We start from the raw sequence: 19,932 nt of genomic DNA, 5'->3' as shown, positions 1-19,932 counted from the left end.
AGCCCTAGTTTGCAAAACAAGGGCAGTGGTGACAGTCACACCAGGTAATGCACAGGGAGTGCTCAGTGGGTAGCAAGCACTTGACAACTCTTAAAATCACTGTTATTAAGGAGGATGTGGCTGGTAGGAAGTGCTGCTGGGAGGTCAAACTGGCGCTGACAAATCACTTGTTAGATGTGGCATGTGGGAGTTGTCGGAGGCCTTGACAGGTGAGGCTTTGGGGGCGTGCTGGGGACAGAGCATGGTGAGGTGGCTGCAGGGCGCTGGCAGGTGAGGAGGACAAGGCCGGGGGCGCCTGGTCCTCACGGAGAAGACCCCAGTGCAACACAGGAGAGACATGAGGGGGAACTGGGGAGGAATGTGGCTTCACATCAGGCGGCTTCACAACTGGCTGGCACAGAAGCATTTCGATTGCTGCAGGGATAGTCACATCCTTGTCCCTAAGAGAGAGACAGGATATGTGCAGGTCCAAATCCCCGAAGAGAGCAAGAGAATGGTGGGGTCCAGGGCCCAGGCAGAGGGACTGGCCTCACCTACAGCAGAAAAGGAGTGGAAAGGATGGGCACAGAGGACACCAGAGGGCTTGTCAATCTGGTGGCGAGAAGAGGCTCCAAGTCTGCTCTTCTGGCTTCTGTGTTCTCTTTGAACAAAGAGTCAAGGTCAGCCTAAGGGGTGGATGGCGTTGGGGAAGGATTGAGGCATCGGGAGAGCAGCTGGGCCAGGGCCTGGAGGGGATGGACGTCTCCCAAATGCAGCTAGAGGATGAGGAGCTAGTCCTGCCACCCCACCAAGCACCTGGGGAAGGAGTCCCTCTGGACAGGTTGACCCCACCACTCAGAAACCCAGAAATAAGCATCAATGGTGCAGCCAAGAGCCTGGCAGAGGCATGTGGCCAGGCCTTCACTGAGGAGAGCCTGGGCTGTGTCGCCACAGGGGCTGCAGGCCCAGCCCAGGGCCCAGCCCAGAGAAGCTCAGGTTAGAACCTACACACACATGCAAAGCTCCTGCCTTCTTTTACTTCCAACCTCCCTCAGACAAAGAGAAAGCAAAGAACAGTTCCAGGGCAAGTGGACAAGGGTGCTGCCCCCGCCCGCCCCCAGGCTGTAATGATGTAGCACCACAGTGGGAAGCTCATCCAGGCCCTCAGGCACACTGTTATATGACAGTGAATTCATGAAAGCAGGGTGGTGCGCCCTGGGAGCACCTGCTGCTTCTAGAAGGCACCTTGTGCTCACCCTGGGGGCTCCTCAGCCCACCATGGGCAGGGCTGTCCCACAGCCAAGCTGCTAGGGTTTATTTTCCAAGCACAGATCAGGGAAGCAAGGTTTGGGGTAAAGGAGTTGATTTTAAAGGTTCGGGGAGTCAGCTGGCCTAGCTCCCTGCCTGCCTGCAGGCCTCACATCTAAGCCTGGGAGCACTCGAGTCTTTTCCTTCCTCCGTCTCTGCCAGACCTCAGGTGGGTGCAAGGTCTGTCAGCTCCATTATGGGTACAGCCCTCGGGCCATCTCCACCTTACACTGTGGCTCCTTTGCGTGATTTCAAAACAGGTGTCCCCTCTGAGTAGACTAAGCCCCGGGGAGCAGGCTTTGCTGGCTGGACGCACCTGTGTGAGGAGCCACCTGGGAGCCCTCTGGGCAAATGCAGCCTGCGCCGGGCACACGGCCTGCCCTGCAGAGTTCAGACTGGATTGCGGCCCTGCCATGCCCGGTCACTGTGCACAGTGCGCAACCTGCACGGCTCTGGGCCACTTCTCCTTGCAGCTAACCCATGTCAGAAGCACAAGTGAATGAGGAAACTGAGCCTGTGCAGGACTGTGGGTACCACTGGCTCCGGGTTCCCCAAACCCTGAGGAGGCAGCTTAGTTGTCAGGCCTACACCACAGAGCTCAGCCCTTTCAGATGATGTCCCCAGATGGTTCCGCAGATGATTTCAGAAGGGCCTCTCTGCACAAGGTGTGATGCCACGCAGGGGCAGAGGGGACTCAACCGGGCTGGTCCAGGAACGTGGCCGGCATGGGAGGCTTGCACGCTTGCAGGTCACGCAGGACAGGTGGACTGGGTGAGCGCTTCCCGGGGCACACACAGGGCAGGCGAGAGATGGGGGCGTGCAGAGAAGGCCCGGGCAGGGTACAGTGTGCTGGGGCCTAGAGCAGGGAGGGTCGGTCTTCACAGATACCCATTCAGGGAGGCATTTGGGGCAGAGGGAACAGCACAAACAGGCATGGAAGTAAGATGGGGAACTGAATGGGGCTGGGGCGGGGGTCGAAAGGTGGCAGGGCTCAAATGGACCCACTGAGGAGCAGTCAGGCCACGCATCTGTGTGCCCCCCACCCTGCGCCAGGGGCACTGGCTCCTCCTGTAACTTCTGAGTCCCTGAAAAGAAGTCCCAGGAGGCCTGGTCTCTTTCTCCCACTTGCATAATCGTGGCTCAGCGGGGTCTCGTCTTCCGATCAATTCCTCAGGAAGGAAGCAGTAGCCTCAGACGCATGGCTGGGGATCCTGAAGACCCATGGTCCCATGGAGGACCCTCCTAGAACAGGGCTCACAGGCACACTATCATGCTGCTGTTTGAGCCCCACCCACCCCCCGGCCCCGACCTTGATTCTTGTTATAAAAATTCTAGAAGCCTTCAGTACCCCCTTCCAAGCTGGTCCCTTTTCCATAGTAATTTAGGTGGCAACGGCCCCATGGGTCATCCCCAGTCAGCTCTGGGCCCTGTGGACCTTAGACACAGACACGAGCCCACTGTGAAAATGGGAGCAAGTCCAGAGTCACGTGTCCCCGGCCCCCTCAGGTCACCTAAATCTGCAGCAGGTCTGGCCCAGGGATGGGGTGGCGGCGGGATGGGGTATATCTCCCGGGAGGGGGGTGGGCTCCAGGGCCCAAACCCCAGGCCAGACTCAGGCAGAGTCCCCGCGTGTCATGGGTGCTTAGTGAACACCTGGGGAGCTGGACCTCCACGGGAGGTGAGTGAGGCCGGTGCTGCGCCCGCATTGCTGCCCTTGGGCCTCAGCTGGCAGGGGGCGGCCTGTCACATTGCATTGTGAGCACCCTGGGGGCTCCCCTGTCCAGGAAGCGGCCCACAGGCTGGAAGAACAGACAGGAGGTACGGGCCCATGTTCCCCGAGGCCCCCCGACCAAGCCTGAGGAGTCTGTCATTGGTGGACGTGATCTCCAGGACAGAGGGGCTGCTTTAGGAGAAGGGCCATCCAGGGTGCTTGAGGTCAGTCAGCTACACACCTGCCCTCTGCCAGCCTCAGGGTTCGAAGCCCGAGGTGGGGAGATAGAAGGCTTGCCATCCAGGAGCAAACCCAGGCCCCCCTCAGAAACTCATGCAGGGCCACGGCCCCCAGAGAGTACAGAGGCTGGCCTCCCTCGGAGGGGACGCCTGGGTCAGAGATGGCTGCCCAGGCGGGTAGGCATTGAGCAGGCCTCAAGGGAGCCCGGGGCATCGGGGACAGTGGGTACACAGCTTAGTAAGGGCGACAGAGCCAGGCACCACCGAGGGCTCCAAATTCCAGGCCAAGGGATCCATATGAACGTTACTTGGGGGCAGGGGAGACACTGTTCAGGCCCCAAGCCAAGATCTGCCTCTAGCTGGCCTGGGATCTGGGATGGGTTGTTACCTCATCTGTATGATGGTGCCAGGCACTGGGATCCTGTGGACCATATGCAGATGAAAGGAGAGGGACACCTGGGCTGCCCAGTGGTCTGCATCTGCCTTTGGCTCAGGGCGTGATCCCGGCCCTGCTTCTCCCTCTGCCTGTATCTCTGCCTCTCTCTGTGTCTCTCATGAATAAATAAATAAAATCTTTAAAATTGAAAAAAAGAGAGACTTGAGAGCACCTCCTGGCACAAAGTGCATGTTAGCTACTGTTACTTTGACTGTTATCGTTCATTCATTCATTCATTCATTCATTCATTCAGCAAGTGTTTCCTGAGCCCTGACTGTGCCGGGCGCTGTTCTCATAGCAGTGAGCGGCACAGACACGGTCCCTGGGCTCACGTGGCTCACAGCCTCCATTCCAGAGGGGCGCACATACATCACGGGACACAAATGGGGTAAACCTCCCTGCCCTAGTCGAGGCAACTCCAAAGTGGCCTCCAGAAGAGGCTCGGGAGGGCCACACAGGGAAAATAGCAAAACCTTTCTATTTTTGCATTGTGTTGTTCTGGCCTGCATCCTACTATACGTAATACATCACCCTGTGGGTAAATCGAAGTGTAGGTGCAGACGTTTCTGGCTGCTGGGAGTGGAGGGCCAGTGGTCCAGGCAGGAACCCATGAGCCAGGGCTGCCCTAGAGGTAGGAGAAGGGCCCAGAGCATACCAGCCACCGAGGAGGACTCCGGGCAGTCATCCGGGCCCATATGGCCAAGGATGGAGGAGGAGTGTCCGATGTCCTTGAAGACACAGGCCTGGCACCAGGAAAATGGTGGTGCTAGGATCACAGGGCACTTGAGTGTGCCCAGGAGACAGGCAGGTGGCCAGAGCTGCAGCAACTCAGGACCCCATAGGAGAGCGCTGAGGCCTCAGAGGGTCATTTCCTGGGCGGAGGGTCATTTTCCTGCTTTTTTGAAAGTGACAGCTTGGTATTCAACAGACTGTGTCTGTGCTGGACGTTACTAGTCACGGGGTGTGGTGACCTTCACTGGTTGTCATCCCATCACGGCCTCTCCCTGTGAACGCTGCCCAGCATCAGGAGAACAGGCTGGAGGGCAGAGCCGTTGCCCTGGGTGCTGTGTGCATCACTTTACTTGCCCTTCGTTCGGCTTATCCCCAAAGGTGTCAGAGTTGAGGGCAGGCGGCCCAGATCCCCAGGAACTCTAGGTGGGCCCTGAGTGAGCATGTCCTCATAGGGGGGCAGAGGCAGACAGCCCTAAGTCCCCTCTGGCTGATGGTGACACATGTCCTCTCCGAGACCCAATAGCAGGAGTGACGAGTCCCCTCAGGACAGGGGGCGAGAAGTAGTGTCAGCCTGCAGCTGTCTCCAGTCGAGCTGGGGGACTGGCTGGCTTGGGGTCCTGCATATTCCAGAGTCCTGTGGGGCCCAGGGGGGCTGCAAATGCCCCCAACCAGAATCACGGCCTTTCACAGAGCCTCCAAAGGACAGCGAACCGGAACAGCATCTGCCTTCTGCTCTCTCCCCACAGCCGAGGTCTACATTGGCATCGGGAAGCCCGCAGAAGCCACGGCCTGTACTCAGGAAGCTGCCAACCTCTTCCCGATGTCCCACAACGTCCTGTACATGCGTGGCCAGGTTGCTGAGCTCCGGGGAAACCTCGATGAAGCCCGGCGGTGGTACGAAGAAGCCTTATCCATCAGCCCCACCCACGTGAAGAGCATGCAGCGACTGGTGAGTCTCTGAGCCGGGCCGGGACCCTCCTCCTGGACTGGGAGCACCCCTTGGAAGCAGCAGGCGGCTCATGACCCCTGAACCCTCTTGCGGTTGGAAGGCCCTGCACTTAGCCTGCCAGGCTGTCATGCTGCACAGAGCCAGCAGTGCCATGGCCATGTGGCTCACATAGCCGGGGCCCTGGGTGTTGGCAGTGCTCAGCCTTAACAGCCCTCCCTAGCAGTCCCGTTCTCTCAAGGGGTGGGGGTGGGGGGTTCACCGGGTCCCCGGGCACTGCCTCTGTCACCTTAGTCTCTGTGCTGCTCGAGGGCTGTCCACACCCCAAGGAGACTCTAGCTTGTCTCCGAGGCCACTGGCCAGCAGGGGCAGCCCATCCGAGGAGGGAGGATCCAGGTAGGTCACCTAGTTTCCACATTGCGTGCAAGTGTGGTGGCCCCCCAGAAGTGCACATGCACCCCTCCCAGGTGCCCAGGCCAGAAGCCTGGGGCTGCTCCCCTGATCTGCTGTCTCCCAGCCCAGAGCCAGCTGTCCCTCTGCCTGGGTTTCGGTTAGTGGGGGGCAGACTAATAGTCTGCAGAGTTCCCGTCACCACTCTGCGTCAGGCACGTGTATTGAGCACAGCTGCCCCCACAAAGCCGGTGGTCTTTTGTCTTCCCGTGAGAGCCTGAACTGTAACTAAGAAGTCACCAAAGTCTGAGTGGCCAATGGAAAGCCATACGGCTTCTCTGGGCCTGCGTGCCAGGGCCGGGGGCCAGGATTTGTGCTTCTTTCTCAGTGGAAGGCTATGTTGGATTCAATCACCCGCAGGAAGAAGGAACCTTAGAGTGAAACCGAGGTGGCCCTTGGGAGCCCGGTGTCCGTAATCAGGGTTAGTGTGCCGTACGAAGAGCGAACACTGGACAGGGGGTCCGAGAACCAACCCTGTGGGGTCAGTCACTCACTCTTTATCTTTGGGGAGAAAGACCCTAAGCCATCTGCACTCGTTTTTCTTTCCATAAAATGAAAACAAAGCAACCAAGGTGGACGGTGAGTGTCATCCAGCTCTAGGAGTGTACAGTTTTGTACCTAAGAAGTAAAGCGTTCTCGGAAGGACCCCAAAGCCCTTGATCTCTTCCATCTCTCATAGTCATAGTGCAAAATGTGCAAGGGGCTCAGCAGTTTCAAAAATAACTAACTACTGGTTTTCAGTTTTAAAAATAAATCAGACCTTACCATAATTACAGCTCCTTGATTTTTTTCCACCTTCCCTTTATGAGCATTTTGTAGCTCAGTACAGCTTTATAAATAATTTTACATATTATCCAAACATTAGTCTGTTTGATTAAAAATATTACATGGCTTTTAATTTCTGTCTCTCTATTGTAAGAGTGATTTGTAAAGAGCTTTTCAGATCTCTGCGCTTTCGCTAGAGCGTCGCAGAAGAGCTATCACCAACACTGTGTACCCAGCCTTTTTATTGAAAAGGAGCAAAAAAAAAAAAAAAAAGAAAGAAAGAAAAAGGGAGCAGCCTGTTTCTACCTCGGGGCCTATGAATTATTCAGACAAGTATTTCTTGTTCATCCCTGAGGGGAACACATGAGACAAAAGATCAAATAGGAAAATCGCACTGGGAAAGTTTTCTGTTTCACCTTTGGAGGTTTTCGAGACACCCGAGCTCCCCAACAAATGTCAGGCGCTTTCCTTTCCAAAGGAGCTGCTGAGCACCCAGCCAGGGGAGCCTGTGAGCTGGGCCCAGGTGAGTTGACCCTCAGGCAACGGTTAAGCCTCTTCTGGCTCGGGGGCATCCTTGCCCCCAGAAAAGAGTAATCAAACGCTGAAGACTTCTCTCAATGCGTCCCAGTATATTCAGAAACCGCCCAGACTGGAGACAGGTTGAGACCAGCAGGCCTACAAATGTTAAGGAGTTTAGATCCTTGGATTCTCATACCGCTCAGCGGTGACTGTGATCAGTGTGACTCCCAAAGGACAGCTTGGATGGCTCTTTCTTGGTGACTGTGTAAGAGATGCACCCTGCCCTGTGTTCCCCAGATGCCCCTGCCCCCGCCCCCAACACATCTTTCCTGCCTCCATCCCCAGGCCGTGCAGGAAAGCTGTGTTTCTACAGCTTGGGGGCTAAGAAAGGACGAAGGTGGCCTTTGCAGTATACCCTCAAAGCCAAGGATGAGGCCCCAGGCTGGAAGGGGTGTGAGATCAGAATCCCAGCTCTGTCACTTCCTGGCTTGGGGACCAAGGGCACATCACCCTCTTGCTGCCCAGTGTCCTCAGATGTATGCACGGGGGTCATTTTAGCACCAGACAAATCGTAGAACGGAAACCTCTTATCAGGACACAGAAGGTCCCACCTCTGCCCCTATGGAAACCAGACGGGTTTGCAGGCCCCTAAGTTAAGGGGAGGGGTCAGCAGAGAGACCCAATGCCCTTTTTTACCAGGCTGAGTTCCAGGGAAGAGCCAGGGGCTCGAGACTTTTGTGGCGGACGGGGCTGGAAACGGCCAAGAGCCTGACACCCTGCCTGGCACTCAGGGCAAGGAGTGTGCAAGCCAGGGGCTGGGCCAGGTCAGGGCGAGGCTCAGAAGAGCCAAGTGAGAAGGCCTTGGAGACAGGGAAACCACCAGAGAACCCACCAAGGGAGTTCCGGGGAAGGACCCGGTTGCAGGCCCATCACAGAATAAAACAATGGAAAGTGTGTCTGTGCCGGTGGCGGTGGCACGGCTAGGCTCAGGGAGGAAGGAGGGGAGCTGGAGGGACAGTTGGAGGGAGCGTTGTGGAGGAAGGAAGCGGCGACCACTGCAGGTGGAGCCCAGGTGGCAGCCAGCGACGGCAGAGAACTGAGTACGGTCAGGAGCTCGTTGGTTCGGAGAAGAGCGATGATTCGCTCACTTCTAGGGTTGTTGCGGGGGGAGCCGGTACGTAAGCAGGAGCGCACGCCCCGTAACACGGCAAAGGAGGCAGTGAGGCCTGGGAGGCAGGCGCTACCCATTAAAGTTAATAGAAGGTCAGACTTGACGAAAGAAATGGACATTCCACCGCCGTGAAAATTAACACTTTTCTCATAGTTCGAGCCTTCATCAATGTGTTTAAATTCACATATAGAGAGAGGGGAGAGGAGACATCATGTGTTTACATTAATAATGAGTTGGCACCAGACAAGGAGGCAGAGGGCTGAGAGTGGGCAGGTGGGGGGGAGCCGTGAGCAGAAGGGATAACGAATTACAAAGTAACGTGGTTGACCAGGGAGGGCATTCAGTCATCAGCCTTCTTCCAGAGACTCTAAAGGCATATTTTCAAATCATTTTTGCATAAGTGACTACATTTACATACATTTGCATACCCCGTTTCGTTCCCAGCACCCAGAATGAATTAATGCAACACGGAGCAACCGTCTCCGCACCAGTTGTCCTGTGATCTGGAGTCAGGAGTGGGGGCAGCAGGGCTGTCGGAGGCTCAGGGCAGGAGCACAGCCTCCCTGGGCAGGACCACCCAGGCCGAGGACAGAACTACCAGGACCGGGACAGGCTTTGCAAACAGGGGCATCTGCTTAACATGTGGTAACATCAGCCTGGACTCTTGGGGGCAGTGCTCGAGATTGGAGGGCAAAAAAGGGGCAAAAACTTGGAGGAGAGGAACACACGTGGCAGGGAGCCAAGCAGGCCGTGTGGAGAGGAGCTGCTAAGGCTCCCTGGGAGGGGAAAGTATGGCTGAGAAATGAGTGTATGTTAGACTGGATTAGTGGGAAACACGCCTTCCTCCAGAGCACTCGACAGGGTGAGAAAAGGTGCGAAACAGGCAGGTGGCGGAGGTCATCCAGGGCTCCACACAGTGGACAGCATGTGGGACAAGGAGGTGGAGATCCCAGGAGGGCCATGAGCTGCAGGGGCACCCAGCCCAGGGGAGCACGAGGCTGGGGGTGAGCCAGAGCCCGCACGTGCACAGGGGGGCAGGGGGAGGGCTGGCATGTCATCCCGAGGGACCAGCCTTCACCCAGAGCCCGTCGTGTACGACAGAGACCGTGATCATGCAGAGCTGTTCCTCAGAGAGGAGAAAATACAGGCTAGAAGCACCAAGGGGCCATCCTCTTGAATGTCGACGTTCCCAGGACAAGACCTAGAAAGGGACCGAAGGCCGTGAGGCACCCAGAGGAGGGTGGATAGAAGAGTGGGGAGGGCGGTACAGTCCTCCACCTGTGCCAGCCGGAGGAAGTCGTGGGGAGGGGCCTTTGGTGGAGCTCCCCACGGAAAGGGGAAGGTGGCTGAGAAGGGAGGCGGCTGGGGGTGCCAGGTTGGGTCAGGTTGTCCACCCTAGGAGTGGCTGAGGCCTTGCCTTCTGTGGGAGGATCCTAGGGCATGACAACCCCCGAGGTCAGTCGGGGTGGCTGCGTGCGGGTGGTCTCATCACAGGCCATCTTTGAGGCTTTGCTCCGAGGTCCTAGGTCTTCTGAAACATCAGGAGTCTGGAGTAACGTTAAAACGTCAGAAGTGGCGTCATACTTCTGTCCCAAGGGAGTGAGCACGTTAGTACGCGGCTGGCAGAAGGGCCGGGCCGCTGGCAGAGGGCATGTTAGGGAGACGCGGGCAGCGGGTCTGGAGGGAGGACCTCGGCGCCCAGCGCGGCAGGTCGGGGCTTATGGGCCCTCATGACATTTTAAGCTGTTTTCACAGCCCTGAGGTTTGATTTGCCCCAACTTGGCTGGCGACAGTGCTCAGAGAAGTTCTCGGGGACCCGGAGTCCCTTCCAGGTGCGAGTCCTTCCTGGAGGAAGGCCTGATCCCCGCGCAGGCCAAGCCGTGGGACGAAGAGAGGGTTTGAGGTTGGGGGGCTCAGGCTGGCCGCGGGCAGCTTGCCCTGCCAAGTGACTGAACTCGGCTCATTTTCTCGCACGCGTCTTTTCACGTGTCCGTCTGTCTGACGAGATTTGGGGGGATGTTGCTTGTGTCTCACGTTTCATACGCTGGAAGCATACTTCTGAATCTGGGCATCTGTTGGAGAAGGGACGCGGTGAGCCGGTGAGGAGCTCGCGGGGTGACCCTGAAGCGGGCAGCCTGTGTCTGTGCATCTGTCTGTCTGATCTGTCCGTCAGGCTGGTGACCGGGCCTGGGGTGCAGGCACACCGCGCAGAGGGTGTTCTGCAGAGTCTCCGTCTCCCTCCTCCCGGCGGAATGGTGGGCAGGAGCCTAACCTTGCCTAGTCCAGCGAGAAGGCGCTTGTATCCATTCATTGCATCTGACGTACTTCCTGGGCTTTAGGAAAAAGGATTTTAACGTTGAGAAGAGCAATGTTTTTCTTTGAAGAAGGACTTGATGCACCGTCTAGCTGTCCTCCCTCCCTCCACATCCGTGTGCTGCTTGATAGGACCCTTCAGTGGACAAGACTCTGTCCCTAGTATCCTCACCCGTGACTTTGCCGCTGGGGAACCTGCTCTCCAGGACCCACCCCAGGCCGCGTCGTATGTTAGGAGCAGAACCAGGGCTGGGCGATGCTAAGTGTGGACATTTGAGGAGTCACCCAGGCGTCTACAGCTCAAGTGACAGCACAGCACAGAGGTGGCAGGGGTGAGGGAAGGGGAGCCTGGCGCTGGGTCCCACTTGCCGGGGTTCCAGGTTCACATCCCAGCCTTGTCCCGACCAGCAGCATGGCTTGGGAGAAGTCCCTCAGCTACCTGTCCGTCCATGCCATCAGCCGTTAGGGCTAACCAGAGTGTCCCTGATGGTGTTACCGTGTGGTTAGATGAGCTAATACAGGGGCACCCAGAGGGCTCCATCGGTGAAGCGTCCACCCTCGGCTTGGGTCATGATCCCGGGGTCCTGGGATCGAGCCCCACATTGGGCTCCTTGCTCCGCGGAGAGTCTGCATCCCCCTCTCCCTCTCCCTCTGTGCTCTCTCTCTCTCTCAAATAAGTACATAAAATCTTGGGGAAAAAAAAAAAGTTAATTCAGGCCACATAGCATGCCATAAACATTAGCTGTGAATGTTGCTGTCCTCTGTAATTTGGGTCGCGTCTATGATGGAAGCCCTGACAGCAAGACAGGCATCTCTTTTCCAAAAGATCTGCCCACGGGTGTGGCTTTCCTTCTGAACCAAATTTCAGCAGCCGGAGGAGCCGAAATAAGCATAGATGATGGCACGTGCTTGGCCAAAAGCACATGCTTTTGCCTTGATGTCTTCCTTTCTGTTTCTCTGGAGCCTGTAGCCCAGCTTATTGGGGTTGAAAGATATAGGAAGGGGGCGTGTGCCTTGCAGGCAGAGACAGGAAGCATGTCTCCTGGCTGGGCTGGGGTGTGGGAGGGGGCCAAGTAGGGCTGCTGGGCTGGGGCACAGAGGGTGGGGGTCAGACCGTGGTCCTGAACAAAGCAGAACCTGCCATGGAGCCCAGCTCAAGTGCCATGCCCCTGAGAAGCCTTTCCTGACACCTGCCCACCCACCAGCAGAGGGGTCCCCAGCCCCTTGACTCCCCTCCATTGAAGCACCTGTTGAACCAACATAGCGTGCTCGCTTCACGGATCTGTGCTTTGGGGGAAGGGCACAGACCAGGGGCAGCAGGTAGATCTGTGGGTCAGGGAGAGGGGGAAAACTGGTTCAAAGGCCAGCTTGACCTTGACAGATGCCACTGTTACCCTTTTGCAAGCGAACCTCCCCCCCCCCCCCCAGGGCACTGGGTGCTATTTCCCTTGAATAGATTTTGGGCAAATATCATTGGAGCAGGATTGTGTTTAAATAATCAGCTTAACTGTGCAGAGGCCTGTGGATGTTGTTGGCTTGGCCTTAGCACTGTCCCTTCCAACGTGGACAGGGGCTGGGGGACACGGTACGTAATTTTGTGTGAGACCATGGAGGCCAAGGCAGCTCATTAATGCGACAGGATGGGAGTGTATTATAGGCCAGATCTCAAAGGGAGTGTGTTGTGCTGTAAGGTGGGGCTCCCCAGGCTGACCTGCAGCCCCTGCTTCGGAGGCCCAATATGGTCGAAGGCCCGAGGGGCAGCCCTGGGACCCTGGAGTGGGGAGCAGCGACTGCCCCTTTCAGGTTCATGCACTCTGCCCTGTGGTCCCCAAGTATGTTCTTCTTTGGGACTGCAGGGCTCACCATCCTCAGGCCAGAGACTGCTGGGGAACAGTATCCAGGCCGCCCTGCTGGGGTCTGCCGTGGCCTTCCCAGGCCCATGTGTGTCCCTTGGTGGTCTCTATCTGTCTCCCTCAGCTCGGTCAGAGAAGATCACCCCCTTAGAAGCTGACCTACCACAACCATGCCCATGAGAGGCCTAGTTTCAGGCTAAGATTTGAAATGGTAACTTCTAAAGAATGGTACTTTTCCTGGAGGGACCCCTGGTGCCCTCTCACCGCCCCTCCTCCCCAGAGGCGCTCACCCTCAAAGCCAAATGCCAGGTTCTACGGCCTGACCCAGAGACAGGTGCCTGGGGGGCTGAAACGGCCATCCCCAGGCAGCCTGGGACACCAAGGCAGGCATGCTGACACAGCAGTGCCATGGGATTGGGGTGGTACAGATCCAGGCGGTAGCCCCACCTCCAACACAGAGAGCCCCTTCCCAGGCCCTGGACTCTCCAGAGGCCCAGGTCCCCGCCAGTGTCCAAGAAGGTGACAGCCTCTGCCCTTGGGAGTGCCAAGGGGGGTGGGGAGCTTGTCTCCCCGGCCTAGAGCAGCCTTGTCCTCTGGCCCCCGTGCACCATACTAATGTCATTAAATATCATTTTTTATTTGAGAAAAACAGCGAAACCTCACGCCCTCTGTTCAGACAAATTCCCTTGTGAAGTTGCCGGCATCCCTCCACCCCCATCACCTCTCCCCAAGGACGCTCCCTCATCCCTTGATGGTGACTCAGGATGCGTCCTTCGCCCATCTCATGTGGCTCCCTCTGTGAACGGCAGGCCTGCTGTGTTGTTCAGGGCGCGACTTCTGATGTTGGTGCCAGGCCAAGGGAGACTCTGCTTATACCCTCACTCCTACCCCAAACCCAGATTCAGGTAGCTTCCCTGGTTTCCACGGTATCAAGACACATCCCTCGCTTTCACTCTGGTTTTGAGGGTCGACTCCTCCTGGGAGGGAAGAGAGAACCATGCTGTCGCAGCTGGGTTTGCACAGTGTTCGCACCTGTTTTGGGGTAGGTAGAGGCACAAACCATCCGAGTAAGGGGAGGGACTGGAGATGATTTGGGGGAAGAACCAGGTAACTGAAAGGTTTTTTTATGACTCAAGCTTCGTCCTCACGTTCATTTGAAAATACGTAATTTTTAGCTTAAAGCGCTTTCTGTTGGTTGGGTGTGTGTATCATCCTTGGAGTGAAAGGAGTGTCCCCCTGGGAATGGGGGGCTTCTGCGTCTGCCTCACGACCCCCATTCTTGCCAAACCCCCCAGAAAGCTCTCCCACCGCAACCTGTATCGTCGGTGCACAGGTACTCCCTACGGACCATCTCTGCTTGCTCTTCGGACCCCTCCTACAGCTGCGGTGTCCTCTCAGCGCTGCCGGGGAGACACGGCCTCAGGGCCCCTGTGCTTCCATCGAGGGCTGAAATCGCAGACCCAGAAGCAACGCGGGCCCGGCGCAGGCCCCGAACACAGGCCATCACTGGGCCTTCCTTTGCTGCAGCTTAGGGGGAAAATTAATTCTGTGTTGATTTCTGTTTTCTGTGCTAGAGTCTTAGATGACTAATCACAGACAGCGCCATTTAGTGTCTCATTAGTGACTATGATCTAAAATTATTTAAAATCTGACATACTCTACCCAAACCATTTATTCTTAGAAATCCTGCCCCGTTGTTCCAGGACCGTTTGGCATTTCACTTCCATCGCGTTCCCGCCTGGCCACAGTCACGGCTCCCTGGCTTGGACCAGACGGCAGGATCCAAGTTTGCCCTTCTCTGCGTTGTTCTGAGTGTTCCCAGATCGCTGCCCCCAACTCCCCAGCCTTATTTCAGACCTCGTTGGATTTCAGCACCTGCCTCCCCAAGGCTGCCTGCCCCGGGGGTCAACAGGAGGGCATGGCTGCCACCACAAGAAGGTGGGGTTCGGGGCCACTTGCACGGGCTCGTGTCCCCTGGCCTGTCCCATGCCTCAATGGCTTCCATGTCGTTTGATGCTGGTCCCAGAGACTCCCCACTGAGTGCTCCTGGGAGGATACCCCAGAAGTTTCTCCCAGGTACTGCTTCTAGCTTTTCTTCATTCAGTATCAGGGATGAGGCCCTAAAGCAGCCAGGATGTCTTTGGACCTGATGCTCACCTGAGCACGAAGGCATTGTGGGATTTAGAACACCAAGGAAATTCCCCAGTCTGAGCACCCGCCTTCCACAGGTTGGGATGCTGATGCCGGGGCCGCGGGGCCATGAGTGGCAGACCCACCTGGAATCCCGACGCCCTCACTTCCCAAGGCTCCATGCCCACCACATTCTCTGTCTGCGATACAGACCATAGCACCTGCCTTCTCGTGCTGGCTGGGGGTGGAGAGGAGATGGGCAGACCCTGGCCCCAGAGAACCCCGCTCATTTCTCTGGGGGAGGAGGGGCTGTAGGGCTCCAGGCCCTCTTGGTCACACCGCATCCCCGGAACTTGCATCCTCTCTCTTTTGCCCCCAACCAGAGTCCAGACTTGGTCTCCCCGCTGGCCTCCGACCTGGCCTAGAGGAGCCCCCGTGCCGTGTGGCACCCCTTTCTCCCCCCGTGCCCCATCCATCTGGGTCAGCAGTGTCAGCACTGATTTATGAGCCCCCATGGGCACAGCGGGGTCTCCAGGGTAGCCTTTGGCACCCCTCCTGTTGCCAGGGGGGAGGGGTCACTCAGGAGAAAGGAATGACAAACGTCCCAAAGACAAAATACCAAATATCACCAAGTCTCAGACCCTCGGGGCCTAGGAAGGTGGTGGCTGGGAGCCAAGGCAGGCCCAGCTCTCTCCCCTACCCCCCCCCCCCCACAGATCACAGAAGCATGCTCTGGGCCGGGTCCTCAGACACCCCCTGCTCCGGGAAGCCAGCGATCGCTGCCAACCAAGGACTGGGATGTGGGTGCACAGAGGCTCCATTCTGGGGCACTGGGGGAGAGACCGCCTGGGGTCCAGAGGCGACCTTGCCCCTCACGGGCCTCCCCAGGACCCCAGCAGCCTGCTGTGGGAAGAGGACAGAACCATGGGTTGAGGCCCCCCCAGCTCCCAGATCCAGGCTCCCACGTCCTGAAAGCTCCCGGCCCCTGGAGAGCCCCTCTGCCAGCGTTCCCGGACCTATAGCACACCCCCCTCCCAACGGTTACTTGCCCTCTTCCATGCCCACCCCCAGGCTTCCCAACTGACACTCTCATCCCTCCTTGGCCTCACCTGCTCAGTATCTATGGGACCCCCCCCCCCATCTCTGAAAATATCTTTGCGGGAGTTGTCTCTTCTTAAGCCTCTTTCAGAACATCCTCAGCTGGAGGCTTGGGAGCAGGAAGGGACCCAGACATGGGCACCTTGTCTGTCTGCGTCGGGTGCTATTGTGGCTTTGCCTCTACCGCGTGTTCACCATGGTGACCCCTCGGTAACTGTCACAACAATTACATGACACAATGTGTGTAAGAGCCCGGCTCCGTACCAGATGCTGGACTAGAGCCTCGAGTCTAGAAGAGGAGCCGTAAACATACAGGAGCCTGTGTAGGAAAAGTCCCAGGGGCTCCCGTAGATGGAGGTACAGGCCACAGGCTATCTGGTCACATGGGGAGGGCAGGGGGGAGGACAGACACGGCTCCACCGAAGGTGTGACCCAGGGCCCAGGTGTCAGCAGCTGAGTGGAGGTGCCGACTCTTCCCAAGCTGGGGACGGATGGAGCTTGAGTCCATAATAAACAAAGCAGCTCTTGGAGATCTGTATGGGACCGTTGGGGCCAGGTGCTAGGTGATGGGGAGGAGGTGCTATTAATTTTTTGAGGGGTGGTTCTGTAAGGAAGCATCCTTATTTTTAAGAGATTTCGGCTGAAGTATTTAGGGACGAAGTGTCACAGTGCCTGTAATTTTCTTTAAGATACTAACTCTTGCCCCAAAAATAGATAAAGCAAGTGTGAAAGAAGTTAACGGTTGTTAAATTTAGGTGATAGGTATGGAGATGCTCATTACATTAGCCTTTCTGATTTTCCACATGCTTGAAATTCTTCAAGATTAAAACAGTTTAGGGATGTCTGGGCTGCTCATCAGTGAAGCGGCTGCCTTCGGCTCAGGTCATGATCTCAAGGTCCTGGGATGCAGCCCTGAGTCAGGCTCCCTACTCAGCGGAGCCCTCTCCCCCCTGCTCATGCGCGTGCGCTCTCTCTCGCTCTCTCTCAAATAAATAAAATCTTAAGAAAAGAGAAGAGAGATAAACAGTTTAAAACTAAGTAACATGATCAGGTTTGCGTTTTGGAGAGATGGTGCTAAAAGCCGTGGAGGATAAGTCAGGCGGTAGCTAAGAGACCCGAGTGCCGGGGCCCAGCTAGTAACTGTCCGAGAGACAGTCCAAGATAAGAGACTTTGAGAAGGCAGATTCAGTGAGGCGTGGTGAGGGAGTTGGAAGGTTCTCGTGTGATTCGCAGCCACCTGGGGCAGGTCCCTGGATGGATGAGACCACCTCCACGGTACGAGGATGCGCAGGAGGAGGGGCAGCTAGGGGAAAGAGGTTGTAAGCCTGTCGTGTGGCTGCCTGGGTCTGGAAGCATTTCCAGGGCAGGGGCCATGGTTGGGAAGCCGCGGTGGCCTGGAGGGGACAGCTGAAGCCATGAGAGGACATGAGACCCATTCCCAGCTGGACTGTGAATCAGAGAGGGAGAAAGAAAGAAGGCCAAGGGCAGAACCCAAGGAGGGAGCACCAACACTTGCAGAGCAGGAGAGAAGTTTGGCTAGTGAGGAAATGTACCTTGTGGTCACTTGCAGTTTTCCCACCCACCCAGCTGCCTCGAGGGCCTGACCCTGCCAGCGTCACAGGCCCTCTACAGTCTCCACTCTGCTCCCGGCTCGGGGCAGCTGGCCCTGGGCCCCGCGGTGCTTGATGGGAGGCCCGTGAAACCGCCATGCAGAGGAAGGGTGTGGGAGACGGACATGGTTCCACACGGAGGAGCTGGGGGCCTGGGACTTCTCTGGGCCTCCGAGTCTTTCTCCGTGAGAAGGGATGATGATGGGAGAATCAGATGTGATCACTTCGTCGTGGGAGCCAGGCGGACTTCAGCGGCGTCTAACAGTGACTGCACGTGCCTTGGTTCCTAGGACAGACGTGAAACATCCCCTCCCGTGTCTGCCTGAGACCAGATTCTCTTCCCAGGTGACGGTGTCCCCAGGGAGGGCGGACGACCATCAATGATAACCACCAAGGCCTTTTGGGCAAGGAGTCTTAGACACACACACCCCACAGAGCCTGGGATCTGGCTTTGCCAAGAGGTCAGTCTTGATTAGACCCGTCATTGCCACGCTGGCTGATGTCCTTCCAAATGAAGCAGAAACCGCTGGCCCACCCTGCAAGGGAGCCTATGGCACATGACGCGGAGTCTGTCTTCATCAGGAAAGGAGGAAGCATATGTCTCCTGTGGAAAGTGGCCCCTCCCCGGGTAGGGACCTACGTCCCCACAGAGTTTCTCTCACCCTGCGCGTCGGGGCAGCGGGAGTCCAGCCCGAGGCATGGGGCTAGAACCAAAGTGGAAGCAAGCGATCCCCGCGGGGCTCTCCCAGAACGAACCAGAAGCAAAAACCTTCTTCTTCCTAAGGACAACATGCATTTTTCCAGGCCTTTCAAAGCCAGGCAGGTCAATCGAGTTATAATTGGCAATCTAATTAGAACTCCCACAAGCTGTTAAATTCTTTACCTGCTGCCTGGCATCTTCCACGGAGGTGACACACCTGCTTCTGCCTTTGGGATGATCAAAGAAAGCCGACCTACAGTCCCATCCTTCTTGCCGACAGCAGTCCCCCCAGCCCCCCCCACCACACGGCACGGACGCCCACACACCCACCAGCAAGTGCGACATGGGACACAGCCCAGTCGACAAGAAAATTGGCTTTAGAGAAATCTTAGGCTCGGAGCTCCGTGTTGCTGAATGATTTTTTTTTTTTTTTTTTGGAGACCAAATGGAAGAAAACAGGGCCCCCAGCCCCATTTTCCCAGAGTTCCGAGGGCGATTCCGTGACGCTTTCAGCCCTCCCCCAGTCCAGTTGCTCGATCACAGATCTCCCTGTCTGCATCCTTAACCCTGAAGAATAGAGCATGTTTTTGCTGCTGCCCCCACCCACCCACCCTCCAACCATCAAGGTAGCTGTGTGCTTTGGCCGACAGGACAGGCGGGTTTCAGGGCACGGGTGTCACCTCCTGCCTGCTCCATGGTCGCTGTGCTGCCGCACCAGGCCCTCTGGCAGCAACTCCGGGCAGGTGATGCGGCTGCGCTGCTCACCTTTTCCCAGCTCTGCCCGCAGGACGCCAGCCACGGTGGGAGTATTTATACCACGGAAACTGGCAAGCGCTACAAATCACGGCTTTTTCTTTTCCTTCGGGGAGCCAGTTTAGCAGAGCAGCACCGGACTCACAGATCTAGCCGGTTTGATGGGGGGAAGGAGGCAAAGGGGGCTCAGTGCACATGCGCCCAGAAGAACACCAGTGTCCCCGACTCAGGATTCCCGGCATAGAGGGTGCTCGTGGCACAGACACAGCGGAGCTCACCTTGCCACCCCAGATGGAGACAGGACGGCTGAGGGGGACTCAGGGTGCAAGAGTGAGACTCAAGATTGCCCGGGGCAGGTGGCAAGAAGGCGGGGGTGGCTCAGAGCCACAAGACTTACATTTGAGCCCCAGCCTTACCAGATTGGCCATTCGTATGACTTTGGACCTTGTTATCCTACAGAAGTGAACATTCCACCCTCACAGAGCTGCCGTCAAGGTCGAGCGCAGCTCTGAGCACCTGCCTAGCATGTACGAGCTACCGACAGCTGCTCGCCTTCTAGGCCTTCCTTGGCCTAGAAACAGTGTGGCTGTGGGAGCCGTGTGTGAAGCGAAGAGGTCCCCCCGGAGGCCACAGTGGATGGACCTCAGGTCGTCTCCACCCTTCTCGCACCTGTTTTGGAGCCCTGTGCCTGGGCCCTGGGCTGGGGAGAAGGCCCAATGCTCCTCCCACAGCAGGTGGCTGGTGCAAGTTCGCTCAGGCCCAGGGCCTCTGTCTGGGGGAGTGGGCGCAGCAACGCGCTTGTCCCCTTAGGACCGATGGGGGACTTTTAAGGAAATGACGCTAACCTGGATGCTGATTTGTTCCATACTGAAGCGGCTCATGGTTAAGAGCTCAGTTGTGTCGGAAAAGAAAGCACTGGGCTGAGTCTCTGTCCCATTTCCGCAGCGGCCGTGCAGTTCCCTGATGGCAGCTGTTCCCCACAAGGCCCCAGCCGGGCTGCACGGTCACTGTTCCCAAGTCCTAGGACCGGGTCTAGGAGCCCCGGGGAGCAAGTCTTGGCAAAAACCCAGGAGTAGAACTCCCCACTTCTGAGCAAATTGCCTGTTTTCTTTCCTCACTAGATGGTAGCTTTCTTCAGCCCTGGTGCAGCAGGAATGCTGGGGGGCAGGGGTGCAGGGAGGGGCAGGGCACAGGCCGCTGAGCTCCCTGCCTGGAGTCT

General features: G+C 57.1%; 1 protein-coding gene and 1 long non-coding RNA gene across 10 annotated transcripts in view; one reads left to right on the top strand and one right to left on the bottom strand.

The window, feature by feature from the left end:
- The window catches only part of TTC7B (tetratricopeptide repeat domain 7B), a 250,993-nt gene that overhangs the window by 215,645 nt on the left and 15,416 nt on the right, over nucleotides 1-19,932 (top strand). For all 8 annotated transcript variants that reach the window (XM_049113415.1, XM_025443119.3, XM_025443121.3 and 5 more), the window contains one exon: nucleotides 5,152-5,354. In XM_049113415.1, the coding sequence (XP_048969372.1) occupies nucleotides 5,152-5,354 (203 nt within the window). The remainder of the gene's footprint in view (nucleotides 1-5,151; nucleotides 5,355-19,932) is intronic.
- Nucleotides 13,041-17,828, bottom strand: LOC125755606 (uncharacterized). 2 transcript variants are annotated; one of them, XR_007412506.1, is made up of 3 exons: nucleotides 15,662-17,828; nucleotides 14,580-14,818; nucleotides 13,041-13,949 (listed from the first exon to the last, which is right to left on the bottom strand). It is a non-coding gene; the product is annotated as an uncharacterized LOC125755606 (long non-coding RNA). The 2 variants fall into 2 exon arrangements; XR_007412505.1 differs by lacking the exon at nucleotides 15,662-17,828 and having other exon boundaries at nucleotides 14,580-15,580.

This window comes from Canis lupus, chromosome 8 (genome assembly GCF_003254725.2).
Source record: "Canis lupus dingo isolate Sandy chromosome 8, ASM325472v2, whole genome shotgun sequence".
Taxonomy (NCBI): domain Eukaryota; kingdom Metazoa; phylum Chordata; class Mammalia; order Carnivora; family Canidae; genus Canis; species Canis lupus.
The sequence above is the reverse complement of the archived record's forward strand: the minus strand, read 5'-3'. Positions and strand labels throughout refer to the sequence as shown.